We start from the raw sequence: 18,540 nt of genomic DNA on the forward strand, positions 1-18,540 counted from the left end.
TACTAACTGCTGGTCTGGGAAACTGCGCATGAAGAATGTAGCAGTCCTTGAAACTCTGCACGAAGAATTTAGCAGTCCTTGACTCCAAAAAGGTTGAGAAACACTGTTCTACACTGATGGTGGGCATCCTTTGTAAGTATGTGAAACCTCCTGGAGCTTTTTCACATGGAGCTTTTATTTTGAATCTCCCCCATAAGGGAGTGTGTACTTTCACACTTCGTCCAGAGTCCTTGTGAGATATTTGGGAGCACTTCACACACAACTTGGATTTTTCCTTCCGAGTTTAAGCTTAGCCCGCTTTATGTCCGTGGTTAAAGAACCCTGTATTTTAGTGGCTGATTTGCATTTCCTTTTTGTGCCATTGGCTTTTGTAGTGATCCTGTTTTGGCCTCAGCCTCGTGAAGGCATACCTTCATGGACTCACACCTGGCTTTCGAATTGTACTCCTTCCTTCTGGGCACAGAACAGCTTCATTCTCTTCAGTGCTGATGGCAAGGGAATATTTATTTATTTATATACCACCTGATTCCAAAGCCTCTAGGCAGTTTACAAAAAACACAATAAAAACTGAATAAAACCAATTATTAAACAAATTATTAAAATTTAAAACATTCAAAGATCACCACAGTTAAAAAATTTAAACAGCAATTAAGAATTTAAAACATTCAGAGATTATTAAAAGCCTGGCTGAAAACGTGTGTCTTAAGGGCTCTTTTAAAGGCCGGTAAAGGTGTTAAGCCACGAATGTCTATAGGGAGCGTATTCCACAGCCCAGGAGCGACTATAGAGAAGGCCCACTCCTGCGTCACTGTCAGACAAGCTGATGGTATATGGAGACGGACCTCTCTTGATGATCTTAATGTCTGGTGGGGATCATGTAGAAGAAGGTGCTCTCCCCAGTATACCGCAGTTACTGAACTGCTGAATAGGAATACTTTCCAGAGGGTATGAAGCCATATCAGTTTGCATGATTAAAAAGTTCCAACATTTTCCCACAAAGTTGAATTACAGCTGAGAAATCCTCTTTTTGCTCTCCACCCCACAATAGGCAATCTACGTGGCATGAAGAGAAAGACGTGGTAAGAATTACACACTTAATTTTAGTTAGCTTTTTATGCCAGTGGAAGAAAAAAGAAAATCTATATTAAACCACCTTTTCTCCTAGGTAGTAGACTATGACATGTCATACGGTTGCCCAATAGAAGTCCATTATGCTCTGCCATTTCGTCCACTTCTTGCTTTGTAAGTAGTATTGAATCATTGTGGACCTATAGAAAAAATAATTAGGAAGCCTTTATACATTAGGGCTTTCTTCCAACTCCTCATTATATGGCATGATTGGGATTTATTTGTTTATTTTTAGCTTTGGAGGGTTAGGGTTGGGTAGGTGACAGAAGGATGAGGTTCACTGACAAATCAAGGGTAAGAGCTTGGGAGGAAATACATGTTGGGGTCAGGAGGATGTTCCCCTAGGCCACCTTCAGACATCACGCCAAACCAGAGGCAACCATGCCAAAGGTTCAGGTTTGTGGTTGTCTGGATGTGGGAACCCACAGTTCTACAAGAAAAGTGACCTGAGGTTTCTGAACTGAAACCTGAATTTGAACCCTCAGTTATACTCCAGTTTTGTCACCAAAACCTCAGATCAGAAAGTGGCATCATATCATCTAAAGGATGGGAGCATTTGAAACTGGAGTTAAGGGTCCTTCTCAAAGTGGCTGCCGTGGCTATCCTTCATGAGAAGGAGGAAGCCTGTGCAGTCAGCTCCTCCCACTTTCAGGCTCCCAGACTCCACATTGGGGTCATCTGGGAGTGTTTGGGGGTGGGGAATGGGGGCAAACCATAGGTCTGTTGGACCTGCGGTTTGCTGTTATGTGCAAAGGCATCCCTTGTAGAGAGGAAAGGCAGCAGAGGACCATGGAAATATGGAAGAAGATGAACTATTAGGAGGAAGGAATTCTGTCAAAACATTTAATCATGTAGTTTAATTGTATTTAGTTATGTGTAACAAATTGGAACAGTTTGTAAATTGTCCCAATTCTTTAGCATTGAGCAGGATAAAAATAAAATATATATTTACAAAAAGAAGAACCATAATACTGCTGATTGCTTGATTACCATCCCTCAACACCAGCACTGTATATGCATGAGTTTTCATCTCAAAAAACTCTGACCCATATGGTTCCCTCTCTTGAGGGGGAACTATCCCTTTCACGTCCAAGATGTCTCCCCAAAGCCCAGGGGCTGCATCCAGTTTGTTTTGCAGGACTAGGACTTGATTTCCAGCAGAGAAGTATTGGTTGCGGTGGTGGTGGGGGGGGACCCTTATTCCCTTCCCTCACTTGCTGCTTTATTAATTGCAATATGAACATGGATCTGTAACTACTGTTGAGGGGAAAACAATAGATAGCAGGAGTGTGGGTAAGGGAAGGCTCGTGCTCTCCTTCTACCTACTCTTCTCTGTTGGAAACTGAGCCCTCCTAGCTCCATTGGCAAAGGTTAGATGGTGATCAAACTCTGAATACACATGTTGAAGCAATCAGTTTGAGTGACAGTTTGCCAAATCAGAAGTGGACGGGGATCCTTGGTATGCTTTTACTGTTTAGTATAAAATAATACACTGCATTTCTTTTGTTTTCAGATATATAGACAAGATGCGTATTAGTACCGTTGAGGCAAACTATGTCTTGTGGGAGGTTAATGGCAGAAAAGACTTTTCTTACAACACGACTATGGAAGACGTAAATAGTATATTAAATTTGTATATTTTATATGATACAGATGTGGGTATATAGCTTTAATATTGCTTGAAAATTGGCATTTGTATCAATTTTCTTCCACAGAAGAAGAAAACATTAAAATACATAATCCCTTATAATTGCTTTTTAGTACAGTGAACGATCAGCTGTTTTACATGTGGTGTGACAAATCCAGTTAGCACTAGCATTGCAGGAAAATTGCAGCAAAATTGCTTTTTTCCAACACTCAAAGCACAGATTTTGTTCCTGGGGAAATGCTAATTTCCCCAATCCCACTAGAGTGCCGATATTGCAGTTGTGACTGCTGTGTAAAATCAGGTTGCTTATCTGCAGTTACCTATTGCAGTGTTGTTCATTGTAAGGCCCGGAGGCCAATGGTGGCCCACATCAACCTTAAGTGCAGCTCCCTGAGTTATGGTTTATTGGGCCTGTGTAAAGCTTCAGTCAACGCTGAATACTCGAACCCCTACACCATCTTAGAAAGTGTGCACAGAGTGCTGGGAAGTACAGCCCTTTACAGTGTTTTCCTCCTAGAACTCTTAAGAAGGGACATCATCTCTCTTAAGGGGCCCTCGTAGCAGTGAGAAAATGTGTGGAGGTCAGCACAATGGAAAATGGCTCTCACATTTTCTACATTGTAGATTTTTTGCCCCACTTAAAAAAGTAGTGGAAATCACTGATGCGATTCACACGACTGCGCAAAAATGAGCTAATGCAGCCCAGCCTGCTTTTGCGCACCTGGGCAAGCCCGGTGGTTCTCTGGCAGCTAGCCCACCTAAAAAAACCCCTTAACCCAGGTTAGTGGAGCGAGGGCTCTGCTAACCCAGGTTTTCGGGTCATGAGATGCCACAGTGCATCTCTGCGCCACGGCGACTCGCAAAGAGACCCCCGACCAGGAGGCTCCATCAAGCCTCCTGGCCTCTGGGGTCTCCCCAGCATGCCCCACACACTTGCGTGGGGCATGCTGGAAATTCTGGGGGTCAGGTGGCCCCTGATCCCCATTGTCCCTACCAGCTCTGTGACGGAGCCAGTAATCAGGTGGACTGCTGATCTGGTCACCCAGAGCGAGTGTTCTGCTTGTGTGCAGGGAGAGCGGGCTAAGCTGCACTAACTTGACTTGTAACATGACACCTCCACACACTAACCTAACTTGTAACAACATGGCTGCCATATGACCATGCCAGTTTATTAACTGTTTTTAAGTATTCAGTGTCATTCTATGAAGAGACTATTGCCACACTGTGTGGCAGATGTGTGCTTAAACATCTGTTGGTGTGCTTACCAACAATCCCTTATTAGCAGGGACATCCCTTATTTCAGCTCAAAATTGTCTGACCCTTACGGGATACCATTTGTCCCCTATTTTCAGCTAATGGGAAGAACCTATGGCTCAGATCAAACCAGTTATTTCACTAATAACAACATAATTAATGCCTCTCCCTTCTCCCTCCCTACCAGAGTGCTCTGTGGTTCTGGTGGACTGCAGACTTAGAGTTGCCAACAGTCCTAAACTGGCGACATTAACAAAAACATTAACATTAACAGCCATCAGTTATTGGCTAACATAGCATTATCCAGGTATCGAGATCATGAAAATCATGCAAACAATGATTACTAGATAGTTCTCATATACAAAACCTGTTTTTATGTGCTAACAACGCTTCTTTTTCTAGAAAACAAAATTACATCACACCCAGTTTGGCTAATCATGCTTATATCAATAAGCAGAGGATAATCAATCTAAGTTGTAACTTATAACATAGTTTAAGCTGAAAGTGATAAAAACACGTACAGCACCCAGGGCTGTATGTACTCCTACATACTACCTCCACCTCATAACCCTTATTTGGGCAGTGGGATGTTGGCAACCCTTAAATGGACATTTCTACCCAGCCATTGCCTCTGAACCAAGATATGGGAAAGTGGAGAAGACTCTGCCCTCAGCTGTCAGTCTCTCATTCTGCCAGACGCGTAACCACGGCAGGGCAGGCAGGGCACGTGCCCTAGGCGCCAGCTGGCTGGGGGTGCAATGTGCCTGCCATGCCCCGCCCCCAAGCAACACAATTTTTTTTAAAAAAAAAATTTCCCCTCATTCAATCCCAGCAGGTGCCGCCGGGCGGGACCGCTGCTGCTCACCACTGCCACCACCGAGCCGCAACCCACCCATCCCCACCACACACAGGCAGGACTCATTGTGAGATCTCTGGGCGAGTGGCTCCGGTGGGCAGGCACTCTCCCATTGGCTGGTGCCTGGTGGAGAGCATGCGCGGTGCCCCCGCACCAGAATCAAGGCATGCCTGCACGCAGGAGATGACCACGTGGGTAAGAGAGACAGAGAGACTAGCAGCTTGCTGTGCTCGGTACATGCTGTGTCCTCTGTGTAGAAAAGCTTAACCTGCTGCTATGTGGCTGCTTTGAGTCTTCTTCCTCTTCCCCACCTCCCTCCAAGGAGCCCAGGGGGTGTATATGCTCCTCTCCCCCCGCCCCATTACTGTTATCGGGACTGTCTTTTGCTGGGTAAATCGGGGTGTAAAGTGGTGGCTGGCTCTCGGTCAGCTAGTTAACTTTATTGGTGGGAAAAGAGGATTTTCAGCTGTAGTCCGTCCTCCTCCCCCCGCCGCCCGTCCCTCCCTCCCTCCCTTCTGCTGCCGCTGCCGGGGAGGCTTTTGTGTTTCTTCGGGGCAGCGAGAGAAGGAGAAGCAGGCTGTGGGACTTCTACTTCTGAGTAAACAAGCACCGGCAGGGGCTGCACGGCTGCACCCTGTGCACATTTACGTGGAGCAACTCACAGGGCTCAATGGGGCTTGCTTTTGAGTAGAAGTGCTTGGTCAGGTTGCACAAGGAATGGAGAAGTTGGTTGCGCTGTGCTTGCTTGGGTGCCTTGCTGCCTGGGAAAGAAAGTCCAGGCTCCTGTCCTGCGCAAGCAGAGGGAGGGAGAAGGAAGCATTCGCGCTTTTATTTTGTATTCTATTTGTCCTTGTGGAGGAGGGAAACCTCTCGCCTCCTTCCCTTCAGTCACCCCTGAGGGCGCCTCCTCCCCCCACATCCTTTTCTGATGGCAACGTTGCTCCTCTCCTTACCCCACCTCCGTGTTTTTCTTCCACGGGGACCCTCCGTCCCATCCCTTCTTCGCTGCTGCTGCTGCTGCTGCTTTCCTGGCTCTTTCTCTGCCTCTCGTCCTGAGGCAGGCACAAGTATATCGGCTGCAAGAAAGAAAATGAAGAGCAACCAACTTCTCCATTCCTTGTGCAGCTCAACCAAATGCTTCTACTCAAAAGCAAGCCCCATTGAGCCCCGCGGGTTGCTCCAAGTAAATGTGCACAGGGTTGCAACCATGCAGCCTCTGCCAAGTGCTTCTTTCCTCAGAAGAAGAAGTCCCTCTGGACTGAGTGCTTGCTCCAAGTAAGTGTGTTCAGGCTTTCAGCGTGAGACACAGCAAAGTGTTACTGCTGCCTTCCAAAAGTGTCCCTCTTCCAGCTGAGCAAGGGACAAGCAGCACGTTTCAGTTTTTAGCCCATTCCCTGGGGAGCTTTTAAATTCAAAAACCAAAGTGGGTGGGGATGCAGAGAGATAATTTTCTCTTTCTCCTTTTGCTAAATGACTTCAATTAACAGCGTAGCCGGCTTGCCTTTTCCAGAGAAGCCTGGCAGGCTTTCCCATTTTTAAATGTTTGTTTTTTTGTTTTTGTTTTTAAATCTCATTCACTGTGTGAATTCACTTGGCGGGCTGATTTGGTGAATGAAAAGTGGAACTTTTTTGTTAACTAATGAACCACTTTAGACCATCCACGGTTGGTAGATGTTGATAATTGAAAGGTTTTATTCTTTATCATGCATTCTCTCTTTTAGTAAACTTTATATTTGGGACAACAATCCATTAACAATCCTCTCTTGTTTCTCATACCATTTCCTTGTTGCTTTTTCAAAAGTTCCTAGCATTGCTAAACTTGCTTCTTTGCTTGAGGTGGGCAGAAATGCAAATCTCTTTATGCAGATTCTGCAGGTAGAGTCTGAAAGGGCTTAGAGTGGGAAGAGTATCAAAACACAAGAGTGGCTTTTACATATATATATAGCTCCCCTTCCCCCCTGCATCTCTGCTAGTACCCGAATGACTAAACTTGCACTGAAGTCTTTGCTCTCCACTTAGGTATGTTTGTCAGCCACAAGTAAGGAGCATATTTCTAGATAACTGCAATTTTGTCATGTGGAAGGTTTCATTTGTGAAATGCACAATACACCACAGTTCTTCTAGGCGCTCTCGCGCTCGCTCTCTCGCTCTCTGAGATGTGCTTGCAGCACATATGTATAGCTATAAATTATATACAGTAACTGCATTAAAAAACAACAAAAATTCCAAGGTCTCCTCCATCCTCCCTAAAAAAAACCCATTATCTTGTGTGTTTTCTTTTTACCTCTTTATATTCTTGGAAATTCCATTGTTTAAATATTGGCTGCTTTAGAGATAGAGAGGGGAGTGGATAAAGAATTGTGCAGGATGTGGAGATATGTTAAGTTGTGTGTTGAAATGTTTCTGCTAATCCATATTTGCATGAATATGCTTGTTTTATATTATTACATTACTGTGAGTTCAGTTGCTGTTTGTGCCCTCAAGAACCCACGAGTGCCATGTTGTGTATGTGTGCAGGGGGGAAAGATGCTTGACTTCCCAGTCAATGTACACAGGATTGCAGTTTTATTATAAAAGGTCTGTCTAGCTCAGTATTGTCTACATTGACTGGCTGCAGCTTTCCCAAGGTTTCAAGCAGGAGCCTTTTCCACTCCTACCTGGAGATGCCAGGGACTGAACCTGGGACATTCTCCATGCAAAACAGCTGCTCTTCCCAGAGTGGCCCTATCTCCTAAGGGAATATCTTACTGTACTCATATGTATGTACGTATTTGATTTCTATACCACCCTTCCAAAAATGGCTCAGGGCAGTTTACATTAGGGAGAGAAGCTACATTACATGTAGCCTCCTATTTAAATGCAAACCAGGGTGGGCCCTGCTTAGCAAAGCGAACAATTCATGCTGGCTACCACAAGACCAGCTTTCCTCCTCCAGACCAGCTCTCCTCCTCCTTGAAAAGGGGCTTGGACAAATTCATGGAGGAAAGGTCTATCAATGGCTACTAGTCAGGTGGCTATAGGGCACCTCCAGCCTAAGAAGTAAGATGCCTCTAAATACCAGTTGCAGGGGAGCAACAGCAAGAGAGGGGGCATACCCTCACCTCTTGCCCGTGGGCTTCTCAGAGGCATTTGGTGGGCCACTGTGTGAAGCAGGATGCTGGACTAGATAGGCCTTGGGCCTGATTCAGCAGGGCTGTTCTTATGTTCTTATATTCTTAACTTGTGCAGCTGGGTCAGCATCTGAGAGAGTGTTTGTTTCTGCCCTCTCCACCACAAGTATATTTGCCTTGGGGCTTGCCAGAGGTTTGAGCTTTGGGTGCAAGTCAAAGGACTGTCAGTTTTTGGCTCTTGGTTTTTGGTGTGAAGTCTATGAGCAGTGGCAGTAAGATATCTTCAGAGTCCATCAGTAATTTTGAATTTTAGAAGTAGAAAACATGGCTTTAAAAAATAATAATAATGGTTTGTTCAGGGGCACAATTTTAGTGTTTGCCCTAGGTGCTATTTCCCCTAGATATGCCTCTGCATTCTGCAGTCAAATTACTAATTAAGGATGGGAAATCCTGGGGAAAGGGAGGGCATCACAAATAGCTGCTTCCCTGCTTCATCAGTGCAATTAGTCAATAAGTTCTGTTAGGCTGCTTTCTCACTGCACCACTGCATCCAGTGCTGGTAGGGATTTAGCTTTGTGGCATTTGTCACAGACTCTCTTTTGGGAAGCTTTGTAATATTCATTTTGTTCTCTGAGATTGTAACAATCAGGCCACCTGAGAGTTAGCTGAGATGCAAAAGTGGGGACTGTGGAACAAAGTTTCCAGCCCATTAGCAACTCTGCAGGGCTGAAACCATTGTTTTGATTGACAGCCCAGCAAGGCAAGGTAGGGGTCAGAAGCCTTGGACCATAGGCCTTTTATTGACTGACTGCCCTCTCAGCTTTGCCATTGCTCTGAGGAAACAGAGGGTTGGAGGTGATATGCTGGAATCCATAATCTGTTGCAAACTGTTGGAAAAGGCTTGATGAAAATTGAGGTGCATTATCAGAAATGACCTGCTCAAGTATTCCAAAGCAGGGGTGGGGAGGGCTTCATTTTACTGATTACCGCTTGAGAAGTAGTGATGGGTAGCTGAACAACTCCAATAAATTTAGAAAAGTAGTCTATCTGATAAGAGCTGTTATCAAGGTAAAAAAGGGTCAGTTCCAACCTTTTGCCAAGGTCAACTTGGGAAGACAGAAGGCTTAAGTGGTTCTGGTGGATTGTTTCGCATGCTATGATTGAACATCACAGCATTCAACCCATTTTTGGAGCTGTGTACTCAGCTCTGGCCACCACACAGACATTTTGGCTTGTGCTCTACATTTTGTGATTCCTTGATGTCCGTCGTGAAGTTTGTGCAGGATGTCTTGCTGTAAGGAGGCAGGAATTACCAGTCTGGAATCTTTCAATAACAGGCCTGGTTTACTGTGAGGTCTCCAGAGACTGCCTAAAATGGGTGTAAGGAGGCATCTGATTTAGCTCTTTCTGGCCAGCCTTCTTGGCAGCGGATGATGGCACGGTGTAAAGTCTCATCTGCCTCTTGCTTGAGTTTCAGCTCATGCAAATGTCTATCTGTTATAGACAGAGATTTTAGAACAGAGGCAACAAACTCGTCAATTAAAAGTTGCTCTTGGGAGTGGTCAAAAAAGTGGACCACTGAAAAAGTATCAGCTTCAGTGAGGTTCTTTCCAGGTACATGGGAAATTGTAAATGAAATTTCATGAGTCACATGTGGAAGCATTGCATCCTTGGTGGTAGTTTCTCCAGGATTTTGCAACCCAACAATGTAGGAAGGAGTTTGTGGTCAGTTTCTATGTGAAACGTTAGTCCTAACAGGTAGTCATGAAATCACTGGCCAGGGCCTCTTTTTCTATTTGAACATATCGCTGTTTGGTGGGTGTGATTGACCTTGATGCATAAGCTGTAGGTTGCCAGCAAGTAAGAGACTGTTCCTGGAGTAGGACTCTCCCTAAGCCATAAGAGGAGGCATCCGCTGAGATCTTGATGGCTTTATTCGGATTGTAGATGACTGAAAGTGAGGGAATGCTGAGGGCATTTTTAATCTCTTCAAAAGCCATTGTTTGTGCTTCACCTCAATACCATGATTGTTGGGGGCTTAAGAGGTCTCGTAGTGGTTCTGATGCCAAGTGAGGGAGAAATTTCCCCAGGTGAGTAACCAAGCCCCAAAATCTGTGGATATCGCTGATGTTTTGAGGTTCTGACATCTGGCCAATTGCACAGACCTGGCTGGACCCCTGTACAATCAGTAATCTGGCTCAGGAACTTGATTTCTGTTTTTGAAAACTCTTATTTCTCATTAAGAGTGATGCTGGGGGTCTCCAACCATTTCAGGACAGCATGGAGTTGTTGATCATATTGTGCCTTGCTTGTGTGGATCCAAAAATGAGGATAATATCCATCTGGCACAGGGCCCCTTCAAGGCCTTCCAGGAGTTGGGACATTCATTTCTGGAAGTGCTCAGGTGCTGAAGAAATGCCAAAAGACAATCAATTAAAGCAAATGTGTCCAAATGGTGTGATAACTGTAGTTGTTAAAGCAGATTTGGGAGCCAATGGGATCTGCCAAAAATCCTGACTGGTCATCAAGTTTGGAGAGAAAATTTGCATTACCAAGTTGTCCTAGGGTGTATTCCACACAAGGGAGGACATGCTATTTGCAGCGGGCACTTTTGTTGAGTCTAGTAAGAAAATACAGATCCGTACTTTCCCATTTGGTTTTGGAACCACCACCATGCCTGCACAGCAGTCAGTTGGGATGTCTACTCTTGAAATGACACCCATCTCTTGCATGCATTCCAGTTCATCCTTTACTCTGGGCAATAAGGGCAGAGAAACTCTTTGTGGTGTTGGTGAGGCAAAGGGCCATTGTCTTTGAGTTCAATCTTAAAATTGCCCTCCAGTTTGCCTAGGCCCTGGCACAGTTTGGAGAATCTTCTCTTAACATCAGCAGCTGGATCAGTTCTACTCTATACCCTCTTCAGCAGGCCTAGGGCCTTGATTGCTGGGCGGCCCAGAAGAGGCACGAGGAGGCTATCCACTATGTATATCTTTTGGGATATAATGTCTCAACCATATTTGAGGTAAAATTAGTGTAAAGTTTCCCTTCACATCTAGCTGAGACTTTCAGTATCCAGCCCTTTCAATATCTTGTGGGATTCTTGAAGTGCTGTTGCTTGTAAGTTACATCTGCCCAGGAATCAATTTTAAATTCTACTTGGAAGCCTCCTATAATAATTATGGTGGTCCATGGTCATTCTGTTCGAGTGTCTCTGTCCATGGAACCCAGGAAAGCTATTTCCACATCGCTCAAGTCCTCTTCTTGTGATACTGTTGCAAGCATAGTTTTCGAGCTGCATACTGCAGTGTGATACCCTATTTTTCTACAGTTCCTCCATATTGTATCACAAGCAGAACACTCTCCTCCTTGACTTGCCACACCAAGGGCAGTCTTTTGCATCCCTGGCTTTCAGACATCCTTTGAGCCCTGTCCCTGCTGTCATCTGGGGATTTTCTAAGCTGGAATCTGGGTTTGTTATTTATATGGGGCATCTGGGGTGACTTTCTGCTACCCTCTATGGCTTCAACTGTGGTCTCCTGTTTGAAATCATTCCAGAAGAATCTGTTGGACTTTTATGTAGGAAGCCTGGTGGGCCCTCACTTTGGCTGTCTCAAGGGTGAGATTCTGTAGTGTCTCTTACAGGTGGCTGTCTCTAAGCCCTAGCACCAACCTGTCCCAGATGAGTTCTAGGGAATCTGTCCCAGATGAGTTCTTCACTCATTGCTCTATATCCATAATGTTGGATCAGGACATATAGAGCTGGGATACAATCAGATACAGATTCCCTAGGCTCTTGCTTGCGTGAATGAAAGCAGCCCCATTCAAAAATATTATTATTATTTATTTATTTACACAGTCAGACAGGTGTTATTGACTGGTTTGTTTAATAAGACATTGAGTCTTCTTCTTCTTCTTATTATTATTATTAATAATAATAATAATAATAATAATAATAATAATAATAATAATTCAATTTCTATACCGCCCTTCTATACCAGACCTGTGTAAGAAGTGTTTGTCCGGTGCTCCTTTTACTATGTTAAATTGTTTCATCTGGTCATCTGTGAGTCTGCTAGAAATGATTATGTTCTCTGCAGCTGGGTCCATAGTATACAAAAGGGTATTCACTTGTTGCTCTTCAGGCTGTTTATCCAGGCCAAACGTTTGGGCATGTTGAGCTAAAACAGAAACTAACTTTAACCTTCGCTTTCCAAACCTTCCCTTTCTCCCCACACAGTGCCACCTAGTGGCCCTGAACTATATACACCTATTACCACACCCTCCATTCCACATCAGCAGAGTACAGTCTGCTCAAGGGGAGAGGCTTGCACCCAGTCTGCAAGCACCAGTCTGGGTGCAAGCAGCCCCCTGTCACCTTCTGTACCACTACCTTTTCTATTCCCAAAGGTCCCAGACCCTCAGGAGCAGCTTTTGGGGGGCTTGAGGGACTGCTGTGGGGAGGAAGCGGTGAAAACGTTTGCTTGCATGCATTTCCTTTCACTTGTATGTTCTAGTGAGGAGAGATTCTTGGGGTAGAAAGCTGATCTTGTGATAGCAAGCATGAATGGTCCACTTTGCTAAGCAGGGTCTGCCTTGTTTTCATTTGCTAACTGGGCAAAGAGGCACCTTTTAACGTGGTGATTCTCTTTATTTAGCAGGGGGAGAGTAACTGGCCCTATCCACCCCCAGCACAGTACCTCCAGTGACTGTTGCTGGTGTCTATCTTATGTTTCTTTTTAGAATGTGAGCCCTTCGGGGACAGGGTTCCATCTTATTTGTTTGTTATATCTTTGTGTAAACCGCCCTGAGCCATTTTTGGAAGGGCGGTATAGAAATTGAATGAATGAATTTGGATTGGTGACTACATATGACCACTGTAAAATATAGGGCCATAGCTCAGTGGAAAAGCATCTGCATGCATGCATAAAGAAGATCCCAGGTTTACTCCCTGGCATCTGCAGGTAGGACTGGGAGAGACTTTTCCCTGAAATCTTGGATACTCTTTGCCAGTCAGTGTAGACAATACTGATCTAGAGGAACCAATGGTCCAGTTCAGTATGGCAGCCTCCTGTGTTGCTGTATTTCTAGCCCATTATTCCAAGCTACAAAATGTATACTAAACTCTATACTAAAATAATAATGGGATAAGTATGTGTATTTGTAATGTTCTAAAGCATGCACTGCTGCTGCTTCTGCATTAGTAGGATCAAGGTGTAGATTTTTTTCATGTTATGACTAATTTCACAAAATGTTGTAAGATAAAATATGTCTTTAAAATGTACTTCCATATTTCAGCATTAAATGTTTGAAAAAATGTAAAGATAATGCATGAAGTGGTGAACTATCTTCAAAACTTGCACATTTAGGGAACTTTAAAAAAAAGAAGCTTTGTTTTGTTTTGTTCATCTGTCTAAGCTATGCCTATCCCAATCCCACCTTTCCAAAATGTTTCAATACCACAAAACAAGCACAAGATGACCAATAATAAAAAATATTGAAACAATTTAAAAATGAAAAACAAAGATCAACTCTGTATTCTTTTAACAGGTGCATTGTTCACATAAAGCACAGAACTGGACTGGGTTGCTCCGTAACTTGGACATGACATACAGAACAGCAGTTAAACTATCGGATGAGAGATTCCTTTCAATTTGGGGACCACATGTAAGGAATGGTACTTTGTAATATTATGGTAGCAAAATCAATCAGCTAATATAATAATAATATACTAGCAGACCCAGCACATAGCATCTGCACCGCTAGATTGTTGCCATGCTTTCCCTCCTCGGCTGGGCTCTTCTCGGCGGGGTTCCGCTGACCGCCTCCTCTCACTTTTCCCTCCCCGCCCGCCGGCAGCACTTTCCTTCCCCACCAGGCGCTTTCCCGGCAGCGCTTTTTCCTTCCCCGGCAGTGCTTTCCTTCACCCACCCAGCCGGGCTCCTCTTGGCAGCACAGCTCTGCCACCCGCCACCTCCTCTCACCACCTCCTCTGCACCCCTTTTTGTCTGGCCACCCTCGCTAGCCACCCCCAGCTGCCAGAGTGGCACCCCCTCCTCGGCCTCCTCTTCCAGGCTCTTCCAACCCCCAACCAACGTTTGCTGGTGCCCTTTCAGCCAAAGGCTGGAACTCTCACGTGATCTCGCTAGAGTTCCACCACGTATCTCTATGTATCCCCACATATTCTGGCTTAGAGAATTAATTATATAGATTAGTAAAATCAATTAAATGCACAGGGGCGTAGCCAGCCCGCCGGTGGCCTGTGTGCAGCCGCGGCAGGCGCCCCGATAGCCCCACCCCCTGCGTCTGACGTCAGACGCAGGGGGGCATGGTCTGGCTCCCGAACGGAGCCTTGAGGCTCCGTTCAGGAGTTCAGCAGCAGCAGATTAACTGCCGAAGGGGTCACGCGGCCCCTTCAGCAGTTAGACGAAGGCTGGCGTTGCGTTCGCAGCGCAGCCCAGGAGCAGCTCTTCCCTGCAGAGAAGAGGCACTCCTGGGCTGCATTGTGAATGCAGTGCCAGTCTTAGCTCCTGAAGGGGCCACGCGGCCCCTTCAGGAGCTAGTTAGGCTGGCGCTGCATTCACAGCGCTAGCTTTTGTTTAGCTCCCGAAGGGGCTAAACTACCGCCCCCACATCTGACGTCAGATGCGGGGGCGTGTTGGGGCCGCTCTTGCGGCCCCTGATTGGCCACCGGCCCGGGTTCTTTGAACCCGTTGGCCCAATGGTGGCTCCGCCGCTGTAAATGCAGCTTTTAACTATTGATATTGATGAGAAGGGAGAAATAAATCATGACAAGTCATATGACAATCCACTATTTTTACATATATGTGTGTGATTTATATATATATATATATATATATATATATATATATATATATATACACACACACACACATATACATATACATATACATATACATATATAACTTAATTGCCATTTCCTGAAGTATGTTGCTACCATGCAGGTTTGTTTTGATATGGATGATCTCATATGCAAAAGTTTTCAATCTAAAGGCTACAAAATTACTTACAAGTGTTTGATGCTATCTGTCCCCTTTAAAGCTGTAAAACTAGCTGTAAAGAGAGCAATTGTGACGTCAATTCTGTGATCAAACTGAAATAAACCACAATCTGAAACCAAGGTTTGGAATGAATTGCAGATCACACTTTATTTCAAATGACTGAAATAAACCAAGATTGGTTGGTTTGGTTTGGACATCACGACCCATGGGAGTGGGAAGTGCGTACTCCCAAGGCTTGGGAAACATGGGTAGGCTCTTCCATGAGACAAGGAAGTTTTTCACACCTGCCTTTTAGTTTGCATCTCCTCCCAAATAGAGGTTAGTGTTCATATATTGGCCCAATGTACCCCAAAGTTCCTGCGAGCTATCAGGGAGCACTTCACACACAATTCTGGTTTTTCATTGCATATTAGAGTGTAACCTGATTTATATCCAGGGTAAAAAAATACACTTTTTGTGTCATTTGCAGGGGGGGGGGCTGCCTCAAACTTGCAGAAAATCCACTGTCAAGCCTGATGTCTGGGAAAGCTCAAGGTGATGCAATTGCCTCAGGCAGCATTTGCACCATGGGACAGTGAGTGCAGGCATCCCACCCTTCTGGCATTGTCTCATCTGCCAGAAGGTTTTACAGACAGGGCTCCCACCCCCCTCCAAATCCACTCCTGATTGGAGTGTACCAATCCACATATTTGCTGGATTTAACCCAACCTCCCTGCAGGCTATCAGGGACCAGGACAGACAGAGCTTTGTTTTTCTCCAAAGGGAGGCTACAAATTCTGGCTTAGCCTGAGTTATGTCCGGGGTAAAAAAAATCCTCTATTTCCAGCACATTTTTTTAAAAAAACCTCCCGTGCTTCTGCTTTCTCCCGAAGGTGTTGATGGAGGTGCTGATGGCTGTGCAAATGGTCCAACTAATCCCTCGAAGTAAAATGCCTTGAATCTGCTGTGAATCAGATTTGCTCTTCAGATACCCTGAGGCATAGAGCCATGTGTGAAAAACCTGCTGCTGCTGACACCCCCAGTTCCCCTAGTTGTTTCCATCCCTAATATCCTTGCCTCACCCCAGTGCAGACACCAGCCTCGCCTCCCTTGTTGGTGCCATCCTCTTCCCCATCGCCTGGCTGCCTTAGCTTCTGGGTGCACTACTGTGTCTGTTTTAAATTACAAGTCAGCAGCAGAGACAGTAAGGACAAGGCTTCTAGTATGGAGCAGTGGCCTTGTTACCACCACTTTGCTACTTCCAGTAGCTGCTTCTCTTCCCATTGCACCTTTCACCAACAAACTTGTGTGCTGTACTTTTCTCTAAAGCACAATGCACAAGTCTTTTGTTGGAAGACGTGTTAGAGGGGAAGAGAGTGAAAGTGATCCAGCTATTGAATCTAACGAAGTGGCAGCAACAAGGGGCTACCACTCTATGCTAAGAGCTCCACCCTCACCTCAGAGATAAGATGGAATGAGGTGCTTAGAATTTGCATCTGAGTCCTGATTTATTCCTGCATCTGGATTGTGGTTTAGGTGCTCTTCCAGCTTAAGGGCCAAAGTAGGTGTTACATTAATCCCATCATTGACATGAAGGGACTTAAATTTTCTTTTCAAAAATAGCAGTTGGATTGGGACTATGGTGTGTGAAAGGAGCTTTTGCTCTTTGACTGGGGCTCTTCGCTGCTCTATAATAAGGGGAAATCTCCCATTAGCATAAATGGGAGCTTTGTTTTTCATTTGCTTTTTGCCTTGTGAAACAGCAGCCACAGAGCTCATTCATTTCTGGGGATATTGGAGGTGCAAAGGGTTGAAGTCTCAACCCCCCATGGTCCCAATTGAATCCAACATTGAATCCAACAGCTATTTTTGTCAACATTAATGGAAGCCTAGTGGTAATATTTGGTTTATTTTAAACATGAAAGAATTGGGAGTTAATTCTGGCTTGGGTCATCATTAAAGCTGAATAGTTACTCCCAATGTGGGCAACTACAGTTTTGCAGGAAAATGGAGCCACGGTTTACCTCCCTGGACAGTGATTTATACCTTTGGGTTGTAATGAGGTCCACCAACCTGGCTCTCTGGTTCCGCAGTGCCAGTGTTGCTCCTTCCTCCCTCTGGCTGCTAGGGCTGTCCTTCAGTAAAGAAGGAAGCCCAGGCAGGCAGTTCCCACTCCGCTCTGCAGTCAGTGAGACTTCAGAAAGGGAGCTCTCCTGAACATCTGAATTGGGGCAGGGGAGCAGAACCGCGGGTCCATTGGACCCACAGTTCTGCATTACATCCAAAGGCAGCCTCTGTCTAAGTTTATGTTTTTGCATTCAGGGTAGTCTGTTATCTGTATCATCAGGTTCTTTGACATAGCCTATACACCCAAGTATGAACATGTGTGTTTACAGATTTATGGAGAACTTTTTCTTTCTTTCCAGAATTACAAATCCTGTTTTACAACAGAAGATGAAGATATACGAGACTTAAAGCATCCATATGAGATAATGAACAGCTCTGGCATCAACTCTATCATTTGGCCTCAGTACTATACTGGCATTTATATGTTCAAATTGAGGGTACTGGACCCAAATTTCAGGTTGGCTTTTCCCCTCTGATTTGACCATTACTTATGACCTTGTCCCCCCAAACTAGACCTTTGTATTGTACTTTACAAGGGAGTGGCCTTTCAGACTGTTCAAAAGTGCACGTAATTGCAGAATGCAATACAAGAATACTTCCTGAGAGAAGTAAATTGCTATTTATTCACAGTCTGACATCTAACTACCACATGGAACGTGAGCACCACATCCACTGTGAAGGACTTCGCCTGGGTCAGGATGCTGCGCTCACCCATACCATGTGCTTACTGGATAAAACGGCAGGTGGCGGTGGGGCACGGAGCATTCTTCCTCTTCAGCCCATATAGGGCATGGGGGAACAACAGGCAGGCCAACCCACATTGGGGAGGAGAATGGTGCTGGAGCAGTGCTCCGGGCAGAGCAGCCCTCAAGAAACGGCAGCCAGGTGGGAAGAGAGTTGGGGCAGGTGGGAGCAAGGGAAACAGGAAGTGGGACACAGGAAAGGGCAGAGCCAGGACAAGCCTTTAAGGCTTGACAGGCATGCACAGGGCTATCTAAGCAAGGGGTAGCCGATGGTGAAGGCTGCTGTGGAGATGGGGAAACTGAAGACCCTTGGGAGAAGGGACCAGCAAGCAACCCTGCAGTAAGTCCAGAGGAGGCTGATAGGTGCAGTAAACCTGGTCCCTCCTTGGCTGAGGGAGCATTAATCCCTAAAGCGTCCAGAGGCGTATCTAGGGAAAATAGCGCCTAGGGCAAGCACTGAAATTGCATCCCCTGTCCAAACATCTGACACACATCTTTCAGATAACTTTACCATAATATCAGCTCAAAAATACAAGTCAAGTTAATCTTTTAATGTTTCAATAAATTTATAGCAGTGGATGTAGCCAGACCAAAAAATGCTCCTAAACTACAAATTTCAGTATGCTGGGGCTCACGCAATACCCAAATACTATGTGGAGGAGTACTTGGAAAACTA

The 18,540-nt window shown here is 45.2% G+C and overlaps 1 protein-coding gene across 5 annotated transcripts in view; it reads left to right on the top strand.

Annotated features, from left to right (window-relative positions):
* CATSPERE (catsper channel auxiliary subunit epsilon) overlaps positions 1-18,540 on the top strand; it is a 129,714-nt gene that overhangs the window by 102,898 nt on the left and 8,276 nt on the right. For all 5 annotated transcript variants that reach the window (XM_053301908.1, XM_053301918.1, XM_053301926.1 and 2 more), the window contains 5 exons: positions 1,049-1,079; positions 1,166-1,242; positions 2,642-2,741; positions 13,544-13,660; positions 17,421-17,578. In XM_053301908.1, the coding sequence (XP_053157883.1) occupies positions 1,049-1,079; positions 1,166-1,242; positions 2,642-2,741; positions 13,544-13,660; positions 17,421-17,578 (483 nt within the window). The remainder of the gene's footprint in view (positions 1-1,048; positions 1,080-1,165; positions 1,243-2,641; positions 2,742-13,543; positions 13,661-17,420; positions 17,579-18,540) is intronic.

Source organism: Hemicordylus capensis, chromosome 1 (genome assembly GCF_027244095.1).
Source record: "Hemicordylus capensis ecotype Gifberg chromosome 1, rHemCap1.1.pri, whole genome shotgun sequence".
Classification (NCBI taxonomy): Eukaryota; Metazoa; Chordata; class Lepidosauria; order Squamata; family Cordylidae; genus Hemicordylus; species Hemicordylus capensis.